The 24840-nt window shown below is 40.4% G+C and overlaps 1 protein-coding gene across 1 annotated transcript in view; it reads right to left on the reverse strand.

Annotated features, from left to right (window-relative positions):
• Positions 1–18074, reverse strand: part of CWH43 (cell wall biogenesis 43 C-terminal homolog (S. cerevisiae)) — a 108529-nt gene extending 90455 nt beyond the window's left edge. Inside the window, exons 1-5 of the mRNA XM_006872687.1 lie at positions 18032–18074; positions 15188–15379; positions 7227–7347; positions 5678–5832; positions 3411–3612 (exon numbers count right to left, since the gene is read on the reverse strand). Of these exons, the coding sequence (XP_006872749.1) occupies positions 3411–3612; positions 5678–5832; positions 7227–7347; positions 15188–15379; positions 18032–18074 (713 nt within the window). The remainder of the gene's footprint in view (positions 1–3410; positions 3613–5677; positions 5833–7226; positions 7348–15187; positions 15380–18031) is intronic.
• Positions 18075–24840: the final 6766 nt, after the last annotated feature.

Below are 24840 nucleotides of genomic sequence, written 5' to 3' on the forward strand. Positions count from 1 at the left end.
TGACCTATACTCATGGGGGTAGTAACTCTAAATACCAACAGAGAGGGAAGGAGTCTTCACATCAAGTATCAATGCTATGCCCTCTATACAGGGTAGATAGGGGGGCAATAAAGGCACGAAGTGAACAGCTTACAAGGTTTCAAGAGGCTGTTTAGTTTATGAGTGTGTGGGGAAGAAAGAGTCCCCATTGAATAGTTTTCATCCTGTCTTGATGGATCTGATGAAAAGAGATGGGGATAAGATTCTTATGATTCAACAGTGAGTAATTGTTATCATGACTAATTGCAACTCTAACAATTGTAAAGGTAGAAGTTTTGTAACTAAAATGGGGGAGCAGTTAATCTTACAATCCAGAAACAAAGGACCCTAGGACCATAAAGGGAAAAAAGCACAAGCGGAATGCAGGACCCTATCCAGAGAAGCAGCAATACCAGAGGTGGAGGCAAATATGGGGACATGGAGAGGAGAGCTGCTGAGGACTCTAAATTCATGGAAAGAGAGGGACTGAGAGCTGGCAGCCAGGCAGCAGCCTTGCAGAATGTGCCTTTTGGTGGTGTAAATTATTACATATGCCTGAGTGTTTTCATTTTTTAAAAAAAGAGCTAAAGTAAATGGAGAGAAATCATGGTGCATGGAGGGGATTGTAATCATTGTAATGAAACAAGTTGTATGATTTATTGAATGCAAAACTGGTGATCTGTCCTGTAACCTTTCACTCAATCAACAATAAAAACTTTAAAAAAATAAATAAAATACTGTAATGTGGAATAAAGAGCCTGAGTGGGACTTCAGATGAGCACTCAGCTGCTCACTAAATGAGAAAGATGTGACTGTCAACTTCTATAAAGATTGCAGACAAGAACATCCTATGGGCAGTTCTCTTTAGTCACATGGGGTCACGATAAGTTCAAACCAACTCAATAACACCCAACAACAACAACTTCTACTGAATCAAGTCAGTGACCTTGTGGGACAGAGAACTATTCCATAGGATTTTCCAGGCTGTAAATCTTTATGGAAGCAGATGGCTTCTTTCTCCCCTGGAGCAGCTGGTGGGTTTGAACTGGTGACATTTTGATTCACAGTAACATGCTTCACTCATTATCAAGGTGCTACCAGGGCTCCTTGATAATAAAAACACAGAGTAATAATAATAATAACAATAATAATAATAATAGATAAAACACAGAGAGAGAGAGAGAGAGAGAGATTCAGGTCACTATGTGGCATAAAGGAGAGAACCCATGGGATAATCAGAGATGACTTCAGAGGAAATGCACAGCTGGGTCTTGAAGGATGAGTAAGAGTGTACAAGAACATCAAGGCAATGAGAGCCCAGGCAGAGGACACAGCGTGGGTATACAGATGGCGTCCTGAAGGAATGGCCCAGCACTTTTCCTGGAACTTTCATGGAATTGCACATGGATTCAGCCCAGGTGAAGCATAGAGTGAGGGATAAAATAGAAACCTTTTGGAAAGGTAAGTAGAGAAGTCAGATTCTACCACATTTGAGATAAATAGAAACAAAACAAGAAACTGTTGAACATTTTTTAAGCAAGGGAGTGATGGAGTCAGATATGTATTTTAGAGAAACCAATCTGGGGCAGTGTAAAGCGAGAGGGAAGGAGGCTACACTGAGAGGCCATTGAGAGACAACAGCTATAGCCATGGTGAGAAGTCGTGAACTCCACTAAAGCAGACGAGGTGGAGGCTAGAGAAGAAGGGATTTCATTTGCAAAAAGTAGTGGATATGACATTGCTTGCTGAAAGCAAAGAGGATTTAAAATACATACTGATGAAGATCAAAGACCACAGCCTTCAGTATGGGTTGCAATTCAATGTAAAGAAAAATATCCTCACCACTAATAAACCAATAAACAACATCCACAGAAATGAAGAAAAGACTGAAGTTGTCAAAGATTTCATTTTGCTTGGATCTAGTATTAGCACTCATGGAAGCAGCAGTCAAGAAATCAAATGATGTATTGCATTGGACAAATCTGCTGTACAAGACCTCTTTAAAGTGTTCAAGAGCAAAGATGTCAGTTTGAGGACTAAGGTGTGCCTTACCCAAGTCATGTTATTTTCAAAAGCCTCATATGCATGTGAAAGTTGGGCAATGAATAAAGAAGACCATAGAAAAATTGATGCATTTAAGTTATGGTGTGGGAGAAGAATATTAAAAACACCATGGACTGGCAGAAGAACAAATAAATCTGTGTTGGAAGAAGTACAATTAGAATGCTCCTTAGAAGCCAAAATGGCCAGACCTCATTTCTCCCTGGAGAAAGCTATCATGCTTGGTAATGTGGAAGGTCAGTGATGAAGAGGAAGACCTCCAACAGGATGGACTGACATAATGGCAGCAGCAATGGGCTCAAGTGTAACAATGATTGTGAGGTTGGCATAGGATCAGGCAGTATTTCATTCTATTGTGCATAAGGTTGCTATGGGTTGGAACCAACTTGATGTCATCTAACAATCACAACAATGGAATTGATCAGACTTAATGCCAAATTACTTGGGAGAAATAAAGAGGGCAGAATGTTAGGATGACTTTAGGTTTCTGGCTTGGGTGATAACGTGGCATAGCTTCCAGAATCACAGCAACTCACAAGCCACCACAGTACAACAAAATGACGGACAAGTGGTGGAAAGGTCTCTTAACAGGACACAATCTCCAGTCTCCCTCATCTGAAGAGCATCTACTCTTCAGATATCTTTTCAGATATTCTTCAACATAGAGGCAAATACTCTCCTGGCTCCTTCCTCTCAGAGTACACAGTCAGTTCATACAATGCTTTTGATGTGTGTTGTTATTGAGGCTGACATTGGCTCTGACTCACATGACCCCATGTACACAGAATGAAACACCGTCTAGTAATGCATCATCTTCTCAGTTGTTGGTAAGCTTCAATGTATTGTATCCACTGTGCATTTTGAGTGTCTTCCAACCTAAGAAGGAACTTTTAAGACACAGTGGTTAAGTGCTTAGCTGATAACCCAATGTTAGCTGTTCAAACCCACCAGCCCCTCCACAGGAGAAAGATGGGGCAGTCTACTTCCGTAAAGATTTACAGCCTTGGAAACCCTATGGGCAGTTCTACTCTGTCCTTCGGGTCACTATGAGTCGGAACTGACTCAGTGGTAGTGGGTTCCAACCTACAGCATTCATCTTCCAACACTATACTGGACAATATTCTGTTGTGATTCACAGGATTGTCACTGGGTAAAATTTGGAAGTAAATCCACTGGAATCAGTGCACCCTGGGTAACACAGCTGGTATTTGAAACACGGGTGGCATATCCAGGGAGAATGGACTATAAACTTCCTGGCTGCCACAAACCAAGCTACACAGCAAAGGAAGCATTTCTTCCTCTAGCCATTGCCTTTCCAAAACCATACTCACCCAAATGGGTTAGGATCTGGCCCTGAATCTGGATGCCCACTCACTGCCCATCTGGAAACAAGAGAAACCTCTCCAAATATCCAGTGGGTGATGAACACAAGGCTACCAAAGGCAGCTCCTGTCAACAGCCAGCTTGGTCTCGAGACCATCCCTTTAGCTGCCTCACCATTCTTCTTCCCCTCAAGTCTACCAGAGTCACCATCTAGAATTAAAAATCAGAAAAAGGTCAGTAATACGGCTAATAACTCTCTATATTTACTTTAGCAACCTTTTATACCAAGTGAGACATGGTTCCTGGCTTCAAGTAACTTACTTTAAAACAGGAGATGAGAAGTTGGAAATAGTTGGAAACCCTACATAGGGTTGCTATGAGTTGGAATTGACTTAATAAGCATTGGACTGCTAACCTCAAGGTCAGTGGTTCAAGCCCAGCAGTTGTTCCTTGGAAACCATATACAGGATCATTATGAGTTGGACCCAACTCGAAGGCACTTAATAACATACATATATACACATATACATATATGTAGATACATGGTTTGGAGTCCCAATGTGGCACTATAGAATAAACACTGGACCACAAGGTCGGTTTGGACCACAAGGTCAGCAGTTCAAACTCACCAGTAGCTCCTAAGAAACCCTACACAGGGTTGCTATGGGTCAGAACTTACTCAATGGCACTTAACAGCAACAATTTTATATACACACACACACACAACTGTTTCTTTATGTGGGTAAACCCTGCCCCAAGACTTCATAAATCTTCAGTAAAACCTCAAAATACACCTTGGGTAGCCCGACACCCTGGTAGGTTGGTGAGAAATCTGAGATTTGTACATGGGAGTATTGGGCAGATACAGGAAGGGACTGACAGTCAGCAACTGGGTCACATCAATTTAAAACAGGTGAAAATGAAAAAAAAAACTCAGGTCAGGAAATGCAAACAGTCCTTTGAAGTTCAGCTCCTAATCCAGCTCTGCCTGTGGAATCTGCTGCCTGAGTTTCTACCTCTAGATGCGAGTGTTCTGTAAAATATAAAGCATGTACTAAGGGCCTAGATCAAGGTCTACATATTCTAGCTCATACTAACTAATAGCAATGTCATATGGCCAATTTATTTGCATGATTTCTCCCTATTCTCCTGACTCACTTTATGTCAAAACTGGGGCCAGAAGGGAATTATACAAGCCCTTTGTTCATGGTGAGCCCACACCCTGTAGACTTGCATCAATCTGTGAGATTTCTCCTTGCATTTACAAAAGAACAGTGCCTCCCCAAGAGCTACTGAAACAGCCCGGAGCAAGTAACACTTCTGCCTTCTTTTCAGAAAGGTCTCAAGTAAGCTTGCAAATCAAAAGTCAAAGTTGGGTGTGGATAGGCCTGAGAGAGAGTCAATTCCAGGTGACTTGAAAGGAGGTGTGAATGTAGGAGATTTATTTTTTAAGTTTCAGATTTTGAGCTTCAATATCTTCTAACTTCTTGTGTCTGCTGGGGTAGGGGGAGTGGAACAGGTCAATGCAAGTAGTTTCCCAGCCCTAGCTTTCAGGTAATTTCTCACAGTACTGGAAATATTCTGGGCAGGGCGTGTAGGTGGCATGATGGAGAAGGTCATCCTGGAAAGCTCAATCCAGAGGTAAAGAGGAGAAAAAGCAGAAGCGGCCTGGGAGTATAAGGCCTGCTGGTTCTACTCGCCACTGCTACCATGATACAAGCCAAAGACGATTCTTTTCTTTTCACCTTCAGTCTATATAGGATGGTCCCCAAACAATGCAAAAGATTGGCAATTCAAATCTACCCAGTGGTGCTGCAAAAGAAGGATCTGGCAAACTATGTCTGCAAGATTGGTGTTAAGTGTCATCAAGTCATAGCAACCCTATATAGGGTTTCCCAGGAACAAGTGGTGAGTTTGCTGTTGGCAGGCTGGTGCTTATCCTACAGTGTCAGACCAGTACTCCTCCATGAGATTGAAGACCCTATGGTGTACAGTCCTACTCTGACACACATGGGGTCACCATGAGTTGGATCAACTGGACAGTAATGAATTTGGTTTTATTGGTTTGGTTCTGTACTAACAAATGAAAAAGGTGCCTACTGCTTATAGTAACAGCCCATTGGATGTGTCAGTTACCATTTCAGAAGGAAAGGAAGTTGAAACAGAGGTATAGTGCACAAAAACTAATTGTATGGTTTTTCTTGTGTTTCATTGAGAGAAGAAAAAAAAAAACCGCAACACAGAAAAACCCTAAGTAAATTGGACATACACTTACCTGTGTAAATACGATCAAATGTGGCTACAGCACTTAATGTCAGAATCACGGTGTTAGGCATCTGATAATTCCAGATTGGGTTTAGAGAAGTGTACCATATGCGGAGAACAAGAAGAAGAATATGCCCTAAAATGAATCCCCAGATTCGGAGGTACCTGTAAATGCAAAAGTTACTGTTTTTTTTTAAGTTTTTATTGTGCACTGAGTGATAGAGTACATGGAAGAACATCAGTTTTACACTCATTCTATTGTATTTCATTTCATTGCAATGATTACACAATCACCTCCATGCATCATCATTCAACAGTATTTGCTTCTATTCCTTCTGGGTTTTTTTGTTTTTTTTAATGTACACAAAAATACTCAGGAATATATAATAATTTAAACAACCAAAGACCACAATCTGCAAGCCTGCCTCCTGGTCACCAGCACACAGCCTTTCTCTTTCCATGAGTCTAGAGTCCTCAGCTACTCTATCTCTCTTTGTCATCATCTCTGCCTCCATCTTTGGTGTCACTGCTTCTCTGGATAGGGCCCCACATTCCACTGGTGCGCTTTTCCCTTGAAGGTCCTAGGGTCTTCTGTTCCTGGACTGTAAGATTAACTACTCCCCCCCTTTTTGTTACAAAATAAAATCTTTTTTAAAGACTTTTCAAGTGCAATGTTGGCAGAACTTCATCCCCACACTTTGGACATTATGTTTGGTAGAGTAGAGAGAGATTGAAAAAGAAGAAATCCTTCAATGAGATAGATTGACACGGTGACTCCAGCAATCAGCTAATACATAGCAACAATTAGGGTGATGGCACAGAATCAGGCAGTGTTTTCTCCTTTTGTATATGGAGTCCCTATGAGTCTGAAGTGATTCAGTGGCGGCTAACAACAACAGTAACATGCATAATACTGAGCTATGTACATTTCTAATGTCAGTTTCATAAAATGAGTATCTGAAACCGTGGTCTTGGCAATGCTTCATAATTCATACGACTCAGTTTTTATATAGCCCACTATAGAAGCAACTTGTTACAGTTTTTAAAATTTTCCCAATTGTCTTGACAGCAATTATTCACATCCTGACTTTGTGAAAAGGAAGTAAGAGAAAAAGACTTCTGCAAGGCCATAAACCCATTAAGCCAAACCATTTCAGTCAAGCTGATTCGGCCTTATACTCTATGCTGTAGGACAGAATAGAACTGTCCCATAAGATTTCCAAGGTAGTGAGAAGTCCTGGTATGGTGCTGCAGGATAAGCACTGGACTGCTAATTGCAAGGTCAGCAGCACTTAGCAACAACAACAGCAATCTTTATAAAGCAGATTGCCACATCTTTCTCCCATGCAGTGACTAGAGGGTCCAAACCGCTGACTTTTGGGTCAGCAGCTGAGCACTTCACTATTGTGCTGCCAGGGCGGGTTCCTTTGCAAGGCCATATGGAAGGTAAATAATGAAACTTTAAGAAGTGGAACTTAGATCTTTTGATCTAAGTACACATTTCCTTGTGGATACTAATGTACTTGTCTGTCCATGAGCACACAAGATACAAATCATACCTTTGCAGGCCACTTCCTGACCACCAAGTCACAGCTTGCACGATAAGCGAGGAAAACACACCAAGGGCGAGGACCACCAGCCGGAGTCTGGCATTTGGAGCCTGGAATGAAGCTATGCTCCCTGCAAACAGATTTAAGGAGAGGCAAACATTTCTGACAATCACTCCTTGGTTCTCAATGTTCTGCACCTGAGAAAAGTCACTGATATCACCTTTATACTCATTGTGTGACACTATAGGATAAGCACTAGACTGCAAAGTCTGTTTGAACAGCAAGGTCAGTGGTTCAAACCCACCTGCCGTTCCTCGGAAACCCTATAAAGGGTTGCTATGAGTTGGAACCAACATGGTGGCACTTAACAACAACATATATAAGGGGGCTTCAAAAAGTTCATAGAAAAATTTCGTTATCTTTTCCAGAAATTTTGAAGCCCTTTTTTGTGTGTATGTGTGTGTGTGTGTGTGTGTGTGTGTGTGTATGTACAATGAGATTATATATCTATATCTGTACCTATATCTATATATATATAGTTGTTAAGTGCCGTTGAGTAAGTTCCAACTCATAGTGACCCGGTATAGGGTTTACAAAAAGCAGCTGGTAGGTTTGAACTGCAGACCTTGTGGTTCACAGTCCAATGTGGATCCTACAGCGCCACACCAGGACTCCATATATATATGTGTACTATGGGATTAAGCAATGGACCACAAGGTCAGTTTGAACCACAAAGTCAGCAGTTCAAACTTACCAGCCACTCCTCAGAAACCCTACACAGGGTCACTATGGGTCAGAACCAACTCGATGGCACTTAACAACAACATATGGTCGCTATGGGTCGCAACTAACTTTATGGCACTCAACAACAATAACATATGTGAGTGTGTATGGTGTGTTGCTGTTGTTAAGTGCGGTTGAGTAGGTTCTGACCCATAGTGACTAGTGAACTTGAAAGGCCAACCTTATGGCTCAAACCAACTTTGCAGGACAATGCATTAACCCACAGCACCACACTAGGACTCCACATATACACACACACAAACATATATACATGTACATACATACAAGCGGTCTTCAAAAAGTTTGTGGAGAGTGGAATTACAAGATAAAAACATAACATTTATTTCTCAACATATGCTTTATCAAGGTCAAGACACACTTGTAAGCAAGATACCAGTCATTTAGTCCATCCCTAAAGAACTGAAGGGTTCTGGGAATATAACCATGTCAGTGCATTTTTTTTTTTTTTTTTTACATTATTAAATGATGAAAAACATGGGTGCCGCTAAACATTTTTTCAAGATTAGGAAACAAAATGAAACAGAAGAAACCAAATCAGGACTGTAAGGAGGGTGCCTAATGATTTCCCATCAAAAATTGTCCTTCAAAAAAAGCTAAAGAGGATAGAGAGAAACACTGTTAACTGATGATGTATGGAGGGGATTATAATCAATGTAATGAAACAAGTCATATGAATGGTTGAGTGTGAAACTGATGATGTGCCCTGTAAACTTTCACTGAATCCACAATAAAAACCTTAAAAAAAAAACTCATACTGTCAGGGAAAAAAAAAAAAATTGCCCTTCATTGATGAGAGGAATGAGCAGCAGGATTGTCATGGTGTAGAAGGACTCTCTGGCGAAGTTTCCCTGGGTGTTTTTCTACTAAAGCTTAGGCTGAGTTTCTCAAAACAGTCTGCATAGTTTTTTCATAATAGACATTTTCATGAACTCTTTGAAGACTCCTCGTATATACAAGGATAGGTCACAAATTCCACTATGAGAGTTCCAGTTCATACCTGCATAGCTTATTCCTAACAAAATGTCTTTGATCAGGTCTCTGCAACCCATGGATGACCAGAAAGCTATGGATTCACAAACTACTGTTTTGATATGGAGTAAATCAAAGAGTCCAAAAAGTAAATTGTGGAATTCTCCAGACAAAAGGCTAAAGAGATGGAAACCTTGGTTTCAACAGTATGTAGACCTAGATGAGGATATTATGAAAAACAATAGCTTCACATTTTGATATTTTTGTTAAATAAAAGTTGGTATGAGTTTGTAGAAATGCTTTTTTACTTATATGTATATATGTTGTTGTGTGTTGTCAAGTCAATTCCAACTCAGGCAACCCAATGTGACAGAGTAGAACTGTCCCATAGGGTTTCCTAGGACTTCTGGTGTGGCGCTGTGGGTTAATGCGCTGTACTGTAAAGTTGGTTTGAACTGCAAGGTCAGTGGTTCAAGCTCACCAGCTGCTCCTCAGAAACCCTATACAGAGTCGTTATGGGTCAGAACCGAGAGCACTTAACAACAACAACAACCTTTAAGGTCTTTGTCCTATGGAACCACTGCTGGGTTCAAACTAAGACTCTTTCATTTAGCACTTACACCATTGTTCCACTAGTGCTCCTATACTTGTCGATCTATCTATCTATATATGTCTTTTTATAAATAATTTTGAGATATAATTCATATACCATAAAATACACCATGCTAAACTGCTAAACTTAATGGTTTCAGTATTTTAACAATGTTGTGTAACCCTTTGTTAAGTTGTCAAGTGCCATCGAGTAGGTTCCGCCCCATAGCGACCCTGTAGAGGGTTTCCAAGGAGCAACTGGTGAGCTTGAACCATCAACCTTGCAGTTCAAAACGACTTTGCAGTCCAGCGCATTAACCCACAGTGCCACACCAGGACTCCTTACCACTATCTAATTCTAGAACATGTTCATTATTCCACTTAGCCTCTAATAATCAAGAAGCTATTTTTCATTTCTATGGATTTAGCTATTCTGGGCATTTCATATAAACGGATCATATAGTATGTGGTGCTTCATATCTGGCTTTTTAAACTTAGAATAATGTTTTTTTCAGGTTTACATTGTAGTATGTATTAGTAATTCATTCCTTTTTATGGATAAATAATATCCAATAGTATGGATAAAGTCCTGGTGTGGCACTAAACTGCAAGGTCGGTGGTTCAAATTCACCAGCAGCTCCTAAGAAATCTTATATAGAATCACTATGAGTTGGAGCCGACCTGATAGCACTTAACAACAACAACATGGATAAAGTACACTTTGTTTATTCAATCATCAGTTGATAGACCTTTGGGTTGTTTCCACTTTGGGGTTATCATGATAAACGCTGATATGAACATTTGTACATAAGCTTTTATGTGAATCTATGTTTTACGTTATCTTGGGTATATATACCTAGGATCTGAGTTTCTAGGTCATATGGTATTTTCAAATATCCCCTACCATGTGAAAGTTGTACAACGAATAACGAAGACTACAGAAGCATTGATGCATTTGAATTATGGTGTTGGAAAAGAATACTGCTAGAGGAACAAACAAATCTGTATTGGAAGAAGTACAGCCAGAATGATCCTGAGACATGAGGATGGGGAGACTTCATCTCTCAGACTCTGGACCTGTGGTCAGGAGGGACCATTAACTAGAGAAGGACATCATGCTTGTTAAGTGGAGAGCTGGTGAAAAAGAGACAGCCTCCCAACAAGATGGATTGACACAGCGGCAGCAAAATGGGCTCAAACAAATTATAACAATTGTGAAGATAGCACAATACCAGATGGTGTTTTGTTCTGCTGTGCAGAGGGTCGCTATGAATCAGAAGTGACTCGATGGCACCTAACAACAATGGTAACTCTATCTTTAACTTTTCTTTCTTTTTTTAATACCAAGTGTTTAAGGCACTGGCAAACATTTCCAAAACAGCTGCACCAGTTTACATTTTCAGCAGCAGTATATGGAGGAGTCCAATATTTCCCATAATGTTATCACTACTTGTTGTGTGCCTTTCTGATGAAAGTCATCAGAATCTTAGGATGGAGCTACAGGATAAGTACTAGACTGGTAGGACTTTCAAACCCACGTGTGGCTCCTTAGAAACCCTGTACAGGGTCACTATGAGTGAGAACTGTCACAGTGGTACTTAACAACAACAGTGAGCCAAAATACTTAAGGTAAAAAATATCACCTAAATTGATAAGAGTGTGAACTAGTTTTACAGTTAAATAGTACCTGTTGCTGTTGAGTTGATTACAACTCATGGTGGCCCCATGTGTGTCAGAGTAGAACTGTGTTCCACAGAGTTTTAAATAGCTGGGGTTTGGGAAAGTAGACTGCCTTTCTTCTAAGGCAGCCCTGAGTGAAATTAAACCTCCAGCCTTCTGGTTAGCAGCCAAGCACATTAACTGTTGGCTCTGCCAGGGACTCCTATTACATAGTAATTAATCTAAAATATATAAGATGCCAAGGAGCTGTAGTAGCATAGTGGTTACGAATCAGGCTGCTAACTTCGGGGTCAGCAATTTGAAACTACCAGCTGTTCTGCAGGAGAAAGATGAGGTTTTCTGCTCCCATAAAGATTTACACCCTCAGAAACCCTGTACAGGGTCGCTATGAGTCAGAACCGACTCCACGGCTCATAACAACAACAAATATGAGATGTCAGAGTCCTGATGTGGTGCTGTAGGATCAGTCCTGGATAACTGACCACAAATTCAGCAGTTCAAGCCTGCCAGTCTCTCCTTGGAAACCCTATACAGGGTCAGTATGAGTCAGAACTGACTCAACAGCACTTAGCAACAACAACAAAAGGAACAATCAGAAAAAAAGAACCAAAATCTGAAGAAAGCCAACAGCGAACAACAACCGGAGACTAACGTATATGACAATATCACCTAGAACTCAAGACAGATACACAGGTATTCAAAATAAAACAGACCTTCAAGACTAAAAATACAGAGCAAGAGATACAGTTACAACAACAGCACACAAAAAACCCATAAAGTAAAAAGAGTAGCAGAGCTTCCAAATGAATAGGAAATCAAGTAGATCTCAAGAAAAAATTAAATAAACAATAAATATAAATCTAAATCTTGGAGGCCAAGATGGCCAAACTTCGTCTCTCATGCTTTGGACCTATTGTCAGGATGGACCAGTTGCTGGAGAAGGATATCATGTTTGGTAAGGTGGAGGTCAGAGAAAAAGAGGAAGACACCCCCCCCCCCCCCCCACGAGATGGATTAGCCAAGTGGCAGCATCGACGGACTCAAGCGTGGCAACAGTGGTGAGGTTGGCCCAGGATCGGGCAGTGTTTCGTTCTGCTGTGCATAAGGTCGCTATGGGTTGGTACCTACTCGATGGCACCTAACAACAACAAATATAAGTCTAGCTGTAACCCTAAAAACTAGAATAATCCTTATTCTGACCCTGTTGTTGTTGTTAAGTGCTGTCAGGCTTGTTCTGATTCATAGCGACTTTATCACAACAGAACAAATCGCTGCCTGGTCGTGTGCCATCCTCACAACTGTTGTTACATTTGAGCACACTGCTGCTGCCACTGCCGCTGTGACAAGCCATCTCCTAGGGGTCTTCCTCTTTTTCATCAACCCTCCCCACTTCACCAAGTATGATGTCCTTTTCCAGGAAAAATTAGAAGTCAGTAAGTTTATATTGGAGTCTTGGTGTGGCACTGTAGGATAAGCACTGGATTGCTAACCTCAAGGTTGGCAGTTCAAACCTGTCAGCCACTCCTGGGAAATCCTATACAGGGTCACTCTAAATCAGAACCAACTTGATGGCATTTAACAACAACAACAAACTTTATAGACAAATTTTTAAGTACCAAATGCATAACTTAAAGTAATGCCAGTGAATTGTACATATAGAGATTGTTGAGTTGGTGTATGTTTTGAGTGTGTATTTTCAACTGCAAAAATATATACATATTTTTAATTCAAGCAAGTGTTCTCGCAGTGAGTAACCCCAGAACTCGCTGTACTAATCACATCTGCCTTCTTCAGGGCCTGACTCAGAAAAGCAGATGGCACCTTACAGTGATTCTTACCACTGTTTCTGAAAAAAACTCAAATGACTGTTTCTACATGCCCGAGCTATATGGCATGGTTCACAAACAAATGCCACATGAAAAACTCCTAAAAAAAAACAAAACAAAACCGAGTACAGCAGACGTCTAAGGCTCCAAAGTTTTGTTTGTGAGAACTTTTCTCCATGACTGTATTTTCTTACTTTTCTTTTATAAACTACAAATACTTCTCCAATTTTTCTCAGTAGCTATTAATATAAAAATATCTCAAGTCATGGTGATGAGTGTACTTTTTTTTATTGTTACATTTTGGCAATTTAATATATCTAAATAATTTAGAATTGTTTTTAAGTGCCATTAAGTTGGTCCTGACCCACAGTGAATGGTGGGTTTGAACTGCCGATCTTGTGGCTCAAACCGACTTTGCCATTGAGCACTTATCCTATAGTACCACAACACCAGGACTCCAGTTTAGAACTGAAAGATTAAAAAGTATGCAGTGCAACAATCCCCCTCCATACCTGTGTCTAGATATGTTCTGCACTCTGAAGCTGGTTTTTCATTCATCTTTCTACAGATATTTAACGAGTATTGTCACTCAAGCTTTTTTATATAAGGAAAGCATTAGAATTCTGTTTATACAGGGTCTCTATGAGTTGGAACCAACTTGATGGCACATAACAACAACACTGCTAAATTCTTTTCATAGACACTGTGCCAATTTACATTCCCACATTCCCACATTCCCACCTGTTTCCCCTCTCCCAAACTCAGTGTTACCAGACTTTGTTCTTTGCTAATCTGATACGCTTGCATGTGTGTACAGTTTGTTATTCATATCCATATCCATATTATGATATTTTTAAGTACCAAATGCATTTCCTTTTTTGTGACTTGCCCATACCTTTTGCCCACTTTCTTCTTGGATTGTCTATCTTTTTTGTTATTGATTTGTAGCAACTCTATACTTATTAAAGTTGTCATGAGTTGACACTGACTTGATTATTTGACAGCAAGTAACAATTAACAGCCCTGACAGCATTGTAGAATAAGCATTGGGTTGTTAACCAGAAGGTTGTCAGTTCAATCCCACCAACCACTCCTTAGAAGAAAAATAAGAGCGCCTGCGCCCTTTAAGTCTTACAGTCTTGGAAGCCCCATATAGGGACACTCTGAGCCAACATCAGCTGGATGGCAGTGGTGGATACATATTAGAAGGAGTACTGGTGATGCTGCGGGTCAGGCAGCAGTTCAAACTTACCAGCCACTCTACAGGAGAAAGATGAGGTTTTCTGCTTCCATAAGGATTTACAGTCTCAGAGACCATAAGAAGCAGTTCTACTCTGTCCTCTTGGGTCATTATAGGTCAGAATCGACTTGATGACAGTGGGTTATACATACTGTTGTTAAGTGTTCCAGTTCATAAGGACCCTGTATAGAGTTTCCAAGGAATGGCTATGGATTTGAACTTCCAACCCTGCAGTTAGCAGTTCATTGTTTATCCTACAGAGTCACCTAGCTGTAAAGGTTACAACCTTGGTAATCCTATGAGGCAGTTCTACTGTGTCCTGTAGAGTCTCTGTGAGTTGGAATTAATTAAATGGCATTGGGTTGAGTTTGAGTTGTTTTGGGTTTTTTGCTGTTTTACTGTTCTTACTGTTATGTTTGTCATCCATAATTTTTGTATTTTCTATGGAGTCCTGGAGTGACTCTGTAGGATAAGCACTAGACTGGTAACTACAAGGTTAGGGGATCAAACTCATCAGCCATTTTTCAGAAACCCATCAACTCAATGGCACTTAACAACAACATGCAGCATTAGTTAACAACCATTTTAATGACTTTTGAGTTTTGTAGCATAGTTTCAAAGAAGAACATGACATAATCATGAGTTGACCACTTCCTTAAGGTCTTTCCTTTCCTCTTTTCAGTGATTTTTAGACTTTTCCAATCTAAAAGGAAAATGCCAAATGAAAAGCACATTTACTCTTGATTTAGTCTTCCAATTTTACAAAAATTCTCATTTGATTTTTTTTAATTCAAGCATTTGGCTTTCAAAAAAGTTCATCAATTGTTTTAAAACTTACCAACAGTATTTTAAAAACTTACCAAGAGTCATTATCCGCAACAGGGCTAGCATCCACTTCTCGTTAACCAACTTCCAGAAAGGAGTAATTGTTAGGAATGCTGGAGAAAGATACACTATACCAAAACCTTCAAACCCAGTGAGTTCTAGTGTTTGCAGAGGGAAGTAATAGATCATTGGTCCCAGGCCATGGTAGAGAGACCAAGAAATGTATCCTATAAAAAAAAATTGCAAAAATGTAATTTTAACATTATCCATTGCATGTACTCCCACTGACCACCTTCCCTCATGACTGGCCTTCATTGAGTTCCAGTAACAGAATTCCTTCCTTTTCCAGTCAGGTCCAGGTTGAGAATGTTGTTGTTGAGTTGCGAAATGCCGCTGAGTTGAGTCTAACTCATAGCAACCCTGTGAAGGGTTTCTGAGAAGCAGCTGGTGGATTTGAACCACTGACCTTGCAGTTCCCAGTCCAGTGCTTATTCTACAGTGCCGCACTAGAAGTCAGAAGTTGAGAATAGCTTCCTGTTATTCTATTATTCTTCCTGTTACGTGAGACCCTCAACATCCCTTGTTAATCCCCTTAACACTGTCCATCTTCATTTGTATCATTGGTGGTGAATTTTGCTTTCTAACAGAGCCCTGATGGATAACAACTTTTCCTTACAAAATTTCACCTCTATTTAATTTGATATATGAAAGTCAAAAAGCAACATCCAAAGATAGCCATCTTTTTCTATTTAAAGCTATCCAAAATCCAACTCTTAAAAGGAAGTGTGATGAGGTATACGCAGATTTGAAGTCAGTTTCGATTCTGTCAACTACTAACTGTAATCTTGTACAATTATGATAATATTTGTACCGTGTACTAAACTCTCTGCTAAGTATTTGATGTGATCGTCTCTTATTCCTTACACAACCTCCGGTCCCCCCCACCACACACACACTCTTAAACAAGACAAAAATCTTGAAACTCAGAAAGTATAACTGCCCGAAGTCATATAAGAAGTGAATGACAGAGTGAATTTAAATCCATGTAGTCTGACCCCAAAGACAGCCTAGTATAACTACTCTGCATGAGAACGTTTCCCCAAAATTAGCTTCCTCAACCACCCTTTCTTAATCAGCAAAATCAGGGCGTATTTAATGACCTCAGAGTTACTAGACCAGACAGGATGCCACAGAGTCCATGCTGACACATGGTGACCCCATGTGTGTCAGAGTAAAACCATGCTCCATAATGTTTTCCATGGATGATCTTTCAAGTAGATTATCAGCCCTTTTTTCCTGTGTGCTTCTGGGTGGATTCAAACCTCCAAACTTTCACTGAGCAGCTCAGCATGTAAATTGTACCTCCCAGGGACTTCCACAAAGTTGCTAGTAGAATTAAAAGAAATAAAGTGCATGGATTGTTTAGATTCCTAGATACTTATTGATTGTTGATGGTGGTGGTAATGGTGTGCCGTAGAGTTGGTTCCGACTCATAGTGACCCTATTTACAAGGCTGTAAATCTTTACAGGAGCAGTAAGCCTCATCTTTCTCCTATGGAAATGCTGGTAGTTTTGAACTGCTAACCTTGTGGTTAGCAGTCTGAGATTCATCACCCTGTTGCCACAAAAGGTTAAGCACTGGGCTGCTAACTGAAAAGTTACAGGTTCTAACCCACCCAGAAGCTGCACGGAAGAAAAACTTGGAGAGATCTACTTTCACAAAACTGATAGTCTAGAAAATTCCAAGGGCAGTTCTACTTTGTCACATGGGGTCACTCTGAGTTTAGAAGATGAGATTACCATGAGTTGGAATGGACTTGGAAGATTCTGAGACAGAGAGAGAGAGAATGACTGTTGTTACTAAGTGACCTCGGGCCCTTGGGACTCATAGCGAGCCTGTAGAGGGTTTCTGAGGCTTTAAATCATTGTGGGAGCAAAAAGTCTTCATCTTTCTTCTGTGGAGCGACTGGTGGGCTCGAACCGTCAGTCAAACCATGTGCTTATCCTATGGAGCTGGTAATTCAGGTTCTCTAGAGACTGACTGTTACAGTTGTTGGGTGCCGACAAGTCGGTTCTGACTCACAGGGTTTCCAAGGAGCGGCTAGTGGGTTTGAACTGTTGACCTTGTGGTAAGCAGTCCAGTGCTTATCCTACAACACCACACCAGGACACCCTGAATTGTTAGCTCCCACTGAATAAAGTTCTCAGGAAGGCGCTCCTCCCAACTTCAGGGAATCTTAGTCTGTTACCGAAACACAGAATTTTAGCAGTCTCTCGAACATGTTTATCCAGTAACTCTGATGTTAATCTTATAGCTCCGACCCAATTAACACTAATTACACTAACCGGTCCTCAGCTGCTAAGTAAGCAAACAGGACTTCAGTCCAAAGCTTCTCACCAAATGCCTAGGTACGCAGCCACTGCCTGATCAAGGCCAAGGCCAGAGGCTACTGTCCTGTGCTCACCTACAACCCTGGGGGTGGGGGGGAACGGATGCCCTTTTCCTTCTAAAAGTTAAAGTTCAGTACTGAATTTCATTAAATTAAACTGAAAAGTCATAGGTGAGGGGTTGGGGCACGTGAAGAATCATGCCCCTTGGGCGAAACCCCAGTTAGTACTCAGTGGAGCTCTGGGGTGGAGTGGGGTGGAGTGGGGACGCTTTGTCTGCTGCGGGCGCCTCCCTGAATCTTAAGCTTTGGAACCTAAATCTAGGTTTTTTCTTTCTTTTCCTCTTCAGTAGCAAAAGGTCCCAGGGGACGATAAGCATCTCCATTCTGGGCAAGGAGAGCGCTTTCTCTTTCCCGAGCTCAGCAACGTCGCCAAGCGCCGCGGCGCCAGGTCGACGAGAGAAAGGGGGGACCCGCGAACGTTCGTCTTACCCAGGAGGGTCTCCAGGAGGATATCTTTCCACAGGGAGGGCATCGTCGTGGCGGGCTAGGGCGCTTCCTAGGAGAGCAGCACAGGCCTGCCCGCTGCGCGCCTGGCACCTCTGCGTGGGAGCCGCGTCCTCCCGGGTCCGCGTCCGCGCCCAAGTCCCCAGGCGCTGTCCTCCGCCGCCGGTCCGCCAGCGGAGCCCAGATGGGCGTGGGTCGGGTGGCCTGTCCGCCCCTTCTCCTCCACGCCCAGTCCAGCAGGTGCGCTTCCTGAGGTCCGCCGCAGACACCTCAAGTCTCCGCGCCGACTTGGTTCGCAGTGATGTTTCCGTGGGAGCCTCCGGCGCGCCCTAGCGCCAGCCTCCGCCGCCGCCGCGACTGCTGCCTACTGGGACACGCGTCCCGATTCAGTAGGCCCGGGGCTCGAACCTCTTAGTCAGACAAGGACTAGGTTGCCCAGGCCGCTAGCAAAGTAAAGGAGTGTTCCAGTCCCAGGAGATCAAATGCAACGTCTGACAATGGGGCTCTAAGACGCTGGAGCGCTGGGGAGCTGGTGCCCTCCTTTAAATGAAGTCCACAGAAGTGCAAGGCAAAGGTGGAGGAGAAGGACTGGATTGGGTCGTGGGAGCTGAGGGACAACACACACAGGGTGTAGTATAGTACTAGAAGGACCTCAGCGATGCTCCCGAACACGGTACACATTCTCAGTTTGGTAGTAAACAAATTGCATTCTGGAAGAGTGGGCAAAAATTCTAGAGGTTACAGAATGTTTTAGGGGTATTGCAACACGTGGTCTGGCTGGCGAAAGAACGCAAGTGATGGGAGTGAAAACTCTTGCTCTGAGCCCAGGAATCACCAGTTTGTCCTACTGTAGTGGCTTCCGTATTGCTGTGATTCTGGAAGCTATGGCACCAGTATTTTAAATGCCAGCAGGACGGCACTTAACAACAACAAGGATCAAACATGGTGGACAAGTTTCAAATGAGCTTCCTGACGAAGGACTACTTCCAAATATTTCCTCACTGAAAACCTGATGAATAGCAGTAGAACACTGTCAGACAGCACCTGAATATTGAATAGTGAAACATGATGAGGAGCGCCAGAATACTGTCAGATATAGTGCGGGAAGATGAGCCTCTCAGGTTGAAGGCACTCAAAATACGACTGGGGATGAGCTGCCTCCTCAAAATAGAGTTGACGGTGATGACAGAATGAAGTAAAGTCCTTGGTACCTTCAACTGCTAGTGGGCACAACTCAAAATGCAGACCAGCACCTGTAAACATCCACTAATAATTAGAACATGGAATGTATAAAGTATGAATAGAAAAACTGAAAATTGTCAAAAATGAAATGGAACACATAAACATCGATCTCCTAGGCATTCGCTGAAATGGACTGGCTTTGGCCATTTTGAATCTGACAATCACATGGTTTACTATGCTGGGAATGACAAACTGAAGAGGAATGGCGTCATATTAGTCAACAAAAAGAGCATTTGAAGATCTATATTGAAGTACAATGCTGTCTGTGATAGGATAATATCATATACCTACAAGGAAGACCAGTTAATATCACTATTGTCCAAATTTACTCACCATCCACTAAAGCCAGTGATGATGAAATTGAAGAATTCTACCAACTTCTTCAGACTGAAATTGATCAAACAGGCAATCAAGATGTATTGATAATTATTGGTGATTGAAAAGCAAAGAGGAAGGATCAGTGGTTGGAAAATATGGCCTTGGTGACAGAAAAGATTGCGGTTCGCTTGTCGACCCGTGTCTCTGGAGACACTTCAGATCGGGTGTCTCCCTTGAGATGGGTCCTTCGGGCATGAGTCAGGTGATTGTGCTGGTTGACCTCGTGTCTCCTCCGGAGGGGCCGGCAGAGATCACATGATCAAATTTTGCAAAACCAGTGATTTGTTCATTGCAAATACCTTTTTAAAGCATACTTCAGACTTGTTATCAGGAGGGACCAGTCCCTGTAGAAGGACATCATGCTTTCCATAAACGTATGGATAGAGATGATGTATATTCCATCTGACAAGGATAATGTCATGTATTTACAATTATTATTTATACAAAAGTATAAAAGCAAAAAAGAGGGAGACCCCCACCACGATGGATTGGTACAGTGGTAACAGCAATTAGCTAAAACGTGACAGCAGTTGTGAGGATGGGCCAGGACCTGGTTGTATTTCGTTCTGTTGTACATAGGGTCTCTATGAGTCGGTGTCATCTCAACAGCACTTAACAACAACAACAAATGAATCAAAATCAACTCCACAGCAACAGGTAGAATGTGTTGAAAATTTTAGAAAATTCTCCAAACAATTCATAATTTTCTTTAAATTTTTACAAGACTTCATCTTTTGTCACCTATGGAAAGTTAATTATGAAATTAAACACATAATCGTGGCTGGCTAAAACGTGTTCCATGTCCTCTTTGTCTTTCTTGTTCCCTGTCAATGTACAGTTTATCTTGAGTAGAATTTTAAATATATTGTTGGATCACCTTTCTTTGGAGTGGGCACACAAAAAAGGATCTCTTCCAGTCAGCTGGCCCTATGGCTGTCTTCCAAGTGTTCTTAACATAGACTCCTGAGCCCCTCCAGCACTGTATCTGTTTATTGAAACATTTCCATTTGTATTCTGTCAATTCCTGGAGCCTTGTTTTTTAGCTAATGCCTTCAATATTAACCGCTTCTTCATTATATGCTGCCTCTTGAAATGTCAACTTATTGTTATTTTTTTTGGGGGGGGGCCTACAGTGACTGTATTCCTTCCATCTTTTTTTGATGCTTCCTGTGCTGCTCAATATTTTGTCATTCAAATGAAATCATTCAATTTCAACTAGAGGCTTGAATTTTTTTCTTCACTTCTTTCAGATTGAAAAATGCCAAGCACATTCTTCCCTTTTGGTTTTCTAACTCCAGGTCTTTGCATGTTTCAGTACATTTTGCTTTGTCTTCTCAAGCTACCCTTTGAATGGTTCTGTTCAGATCTTTTACATTAGCATTTATTCTTTTCACTTTACCTAGCTACATTCAAGAGCAAGTTTCAGAGTCTCTTCTGGCAGCCACTTTGGTCTTTTCTGTTTTTCCTGTCTTTTTAATGACCTTTTTGCTTTATTCATACGTTGTGTGTTTGATATTATCCCACAACTCATTTTGTCTTCGATCATTAATGTTCAGTGCATCAAATCTATTCTTGAGATGGTCACTAAATTCAGACGGAATACACTCAAGGTCATATTTTAGCTCTTGTGAACTTCTTTTAATTTTCTTCAGTTTAAACTTGAACTTACTTATGAGACTTGATGATCTGTTCTTCAGCAACCCCAGCCTTGTCCTGACTGATGCTGCTGAACTTCTCCATCATCTCTTTCCATAAACGTATGGAAAGAGATGATGTATATTCCATCTGACAAGGATAATGTCATGTATTTACAATTATTATTTATACAAAAGTATAAATTGGTATGTAGAACATAACAGATAAAATTACAAACTAAAATGCAGAAAAATTGGCCCTTATGTTTGGATTTAGAATTATTTTTATTATGGTTCTTCATTTACTTATACAAATTTGTTTTAATATCTAGGGTCCTCACCTTTCAAATGAAGTACCACCTATACCATTTCAATTAGGGCAGGTTTTAACTTTTTTTTTTTTTTAACTGTGGTTTTTATTGTTAAATGCTGTCAAATTGGTTCTGACTCACAGCGACCCTGTTTAGGGTTTCCAAGTAGCAGTGGGTGGGTTTGAAGGGCTAGCCTTGCAGTTAGCATCCAGTGCTTAGCCTACAGTGCCACACCAGGGCTGGGAATATGTTAATTTCACTCTAATTTTTGAAGCACAGTTTTGCTGGATGACAGGTTTTTTTTTTCTTTTCTTTTCTTTTCTTTCCTTTCAGCATTTTGAATGTATCATCCCACTGCCCTCTAGCCATCATAATTTCTAAGGACAAATTGACAGTCTTCAGAAATTGGTGCTGTAACTGTTCACTTCCAAGTAATCTTGCTACTTCCAAGATTACTTCCTTATCTTTAGTTTGAAAGATAAAGTTTTATTTATTTATTTATTTATTTTTCAGTGGCACTCAGCTATGATTTATTACTGCAAAAAGATGCAAAGTAAAATCAGCAAATGGAAAAGATTGTTGTTATTGTTAAGTGCCATTGAGTCAATTCTGACCCATAGCGACCCTATATAGGGTTTCCAAGGAGCAGCTGGTGAGCTTGAACCACCAACCTTGCAGTTCAAACGATTTTGCAGTCTGACGCATTAGCCCACAGCTCCACATCAAGTACGGAAAAGATACCTGGGGTGAAGTACAGAGGAAATCGTGTACAAACTTCAAAACATCCTTTCACAGTGGAGTAACATAGAATGTACTTTATTCTCCAGTAGTGTCTTTACAACATGGTGAAACGTCTACTAAAGACACTCATTAGAGACTTGTTGCCCTGAGGGTTTTTGTTTTGATTTTAAGTTTTTATTGTGGATTGAGTGATAGTTTACATGGGGGAACATCAGTTTTACACTCATCCTATTGTATCCGTTTCATTGCAATGATTACAATCGTATTCATTTTATTGCAACTATTACAATCCCCTGCATGCTTCATCATTCAATGTATTTGCTTCTATTGCCTCTCAACAGTTTTATTATAATATGTCTAAACATGGATCTCCTTGAGTTTGCCTTACTGAGAGGTTTTTAAGCTTTTTGTATGAATATGTGAAAATTTATGACTTTAATCAAATCTGGAGGGTTTTTGGGCATTGTTTCTTCAAATATTTTTTCTGCCATTTTCTATCTCCTCTCCTTCTGGAACTTGATAATGCTTCTACTGGTCCTCTTGATAGGGTGTCACAGATTTCATTTTGTCTTCACTCTTTCAATTCTTGAATCCTTTTCTGCCAACTCAAAAGAGAGTATTTGAACCTTTCTAGTGAATTTAAAATATTTTTTATTATAAAAAATGTATCAACATTTGTTAATTCAACATTTTTCATAGTTTTAATTCTTAATTTCAGTTATTACATGTGTCACTGCCAGAACTTATTTTCTTTTTATAATTTCCACGTCTGTTAATATTCTCATTTCACTCATGCATCCTTTTCTTTAGTTCTGTAAGCATATTTAAAACATTTTTGTTTTTGTTTTTTTTTAAAGCTGTGTTTAGTAGGTTCAACGTCTGGTCTTCTTCAAGGATGACTTATATTGGTTAATTTTGTTCCTTTGATTGGTCCATTCTTCCCTATTTCTCTGTATGTTTTGTGGTTTTCTGGTTAAATGGGACTTTTGAATAGTATAATATGGTAGTTCTAGAACTCAGATTTTCCCCCTTCCTCAGGGCTAACTAATCTTTTCTCTTTTCCTTTTTTCTATTGTTGAAGGCTGTGTTATTCCATTAGTTCAGTGACTTTTCCAAACTATTCCCATAGAAATAAAGGAAGGAAAAACTATTAGTAAAAATATCATATAGTCTTTGCAGAATGGTTCTATGGCGGGGCATTCCTTAAGTTTACACTGAACCAAGAGATACATTAGAGTTGAGAAAATGTAGGATTACCTTAGGACTTTCTGGGACAACAGGATACCCATACACAAAAGCATAAAATGGATCCCTAACTATTTTAAAAAATTAACTTAGAATGGATCAAAGACTTAAATGTAAGAGCAAAAATGATAAAATGTTTAATGAAAGCATAAGAAAATGTTTACAATCTTGACTTAGGCAATGGAGTCTTAGAAAAAGTACCCAAAACACAATAATAAAGGAAATAACAGATAAATTAGATTGCATCAAAATTAAAAGCTTTTCCCCACTGAATACATTTCATCTTGTCTAGATGGGTCTGGTGAAGATGGGGATTAGATTCTTATGATTCAATAGTGAGTAATTGTTATAATGACTAATTGCAATTGTCACAACTGTAAAGGCAGAAGTTTTGTAACATGAAGGGGGGAGTAGTTAATCTATCATTCCAGGAACAGAGGACCCTAGGACCATCAAGAAGGAAGAACATGAGCAGAACTTGGGATCCTAGCCAGAGAAGCAGCAACACCAGAGATGGAGGCAGAGATGATGACCTGGAGAGATAGAGCAGCTGAGGACTCTAGACTCATGGAAAGAGAAAGGCTGTGTGTTGGCGGCCAGGAGGCAGGCTTGCAGAATGTACCCTTTGGTTGTTTAAATGATTATATATTCCTGAGTGTTTTTGTGTACATTATAACACAAACAAAAGAAAACAAAACACACACAAAAAAAAAAAAAACAGAGGGAATAGAAGCAAACACTGTTGAATAATGATGCATGGAGGTGATTGCAACCATTGCAATGAAACAAAACACGATAGGATGAGTGCAAAACTGATGTTTCCCCCACATAAACTATTATTCAATTCATAATAAAAGTTTTTTAAAACACTAAAAAAAAATTAAAAGCTTTTGTGTTTCAAAGAACACCATCAAGAAAGATTACAACTCACAGAATGGTAAAAATATTTGCAAATCATATATATGATAAGGGTCTAGTATCCAGAATATATTAATAATGCTTACATCTCAATAATGAAAAGACCAATCATCCAATTTAAAAATGGACAAAGTATCTGAATAAGTATCTCTCTAAAGAAGTTCTACAAATGGCCAATAAGCACATGAAAAGACGCTCAACATTACTAGTCACCAGAGAAGTGCAAATCAAAACCTCAGTGAGATACCACTTTACACTTACTAAGATTTCTGTAATCAAACCCACAGATGATGGTCCATGAGCATATTGAGAAATTCAAACTCTC

The sequence above is a fragment of the Chrysochloris asiatica genome, unplaced genomic scaffold (genome assembly GCF_000296735.1).
Source record: "Chrysochloris asiatica unplaced genomic scaffold, ChrAsi1.0 scaffold00209, whole genome shotgun sequence".
Taxonomy (NCBI): domain Eukaryota; kingdom Metazoa; phylum Chordata; class Mammalia; order Afrosoricida; family Chrysochloridae; genus Chrysochloris; species Chrysochloris asiatica.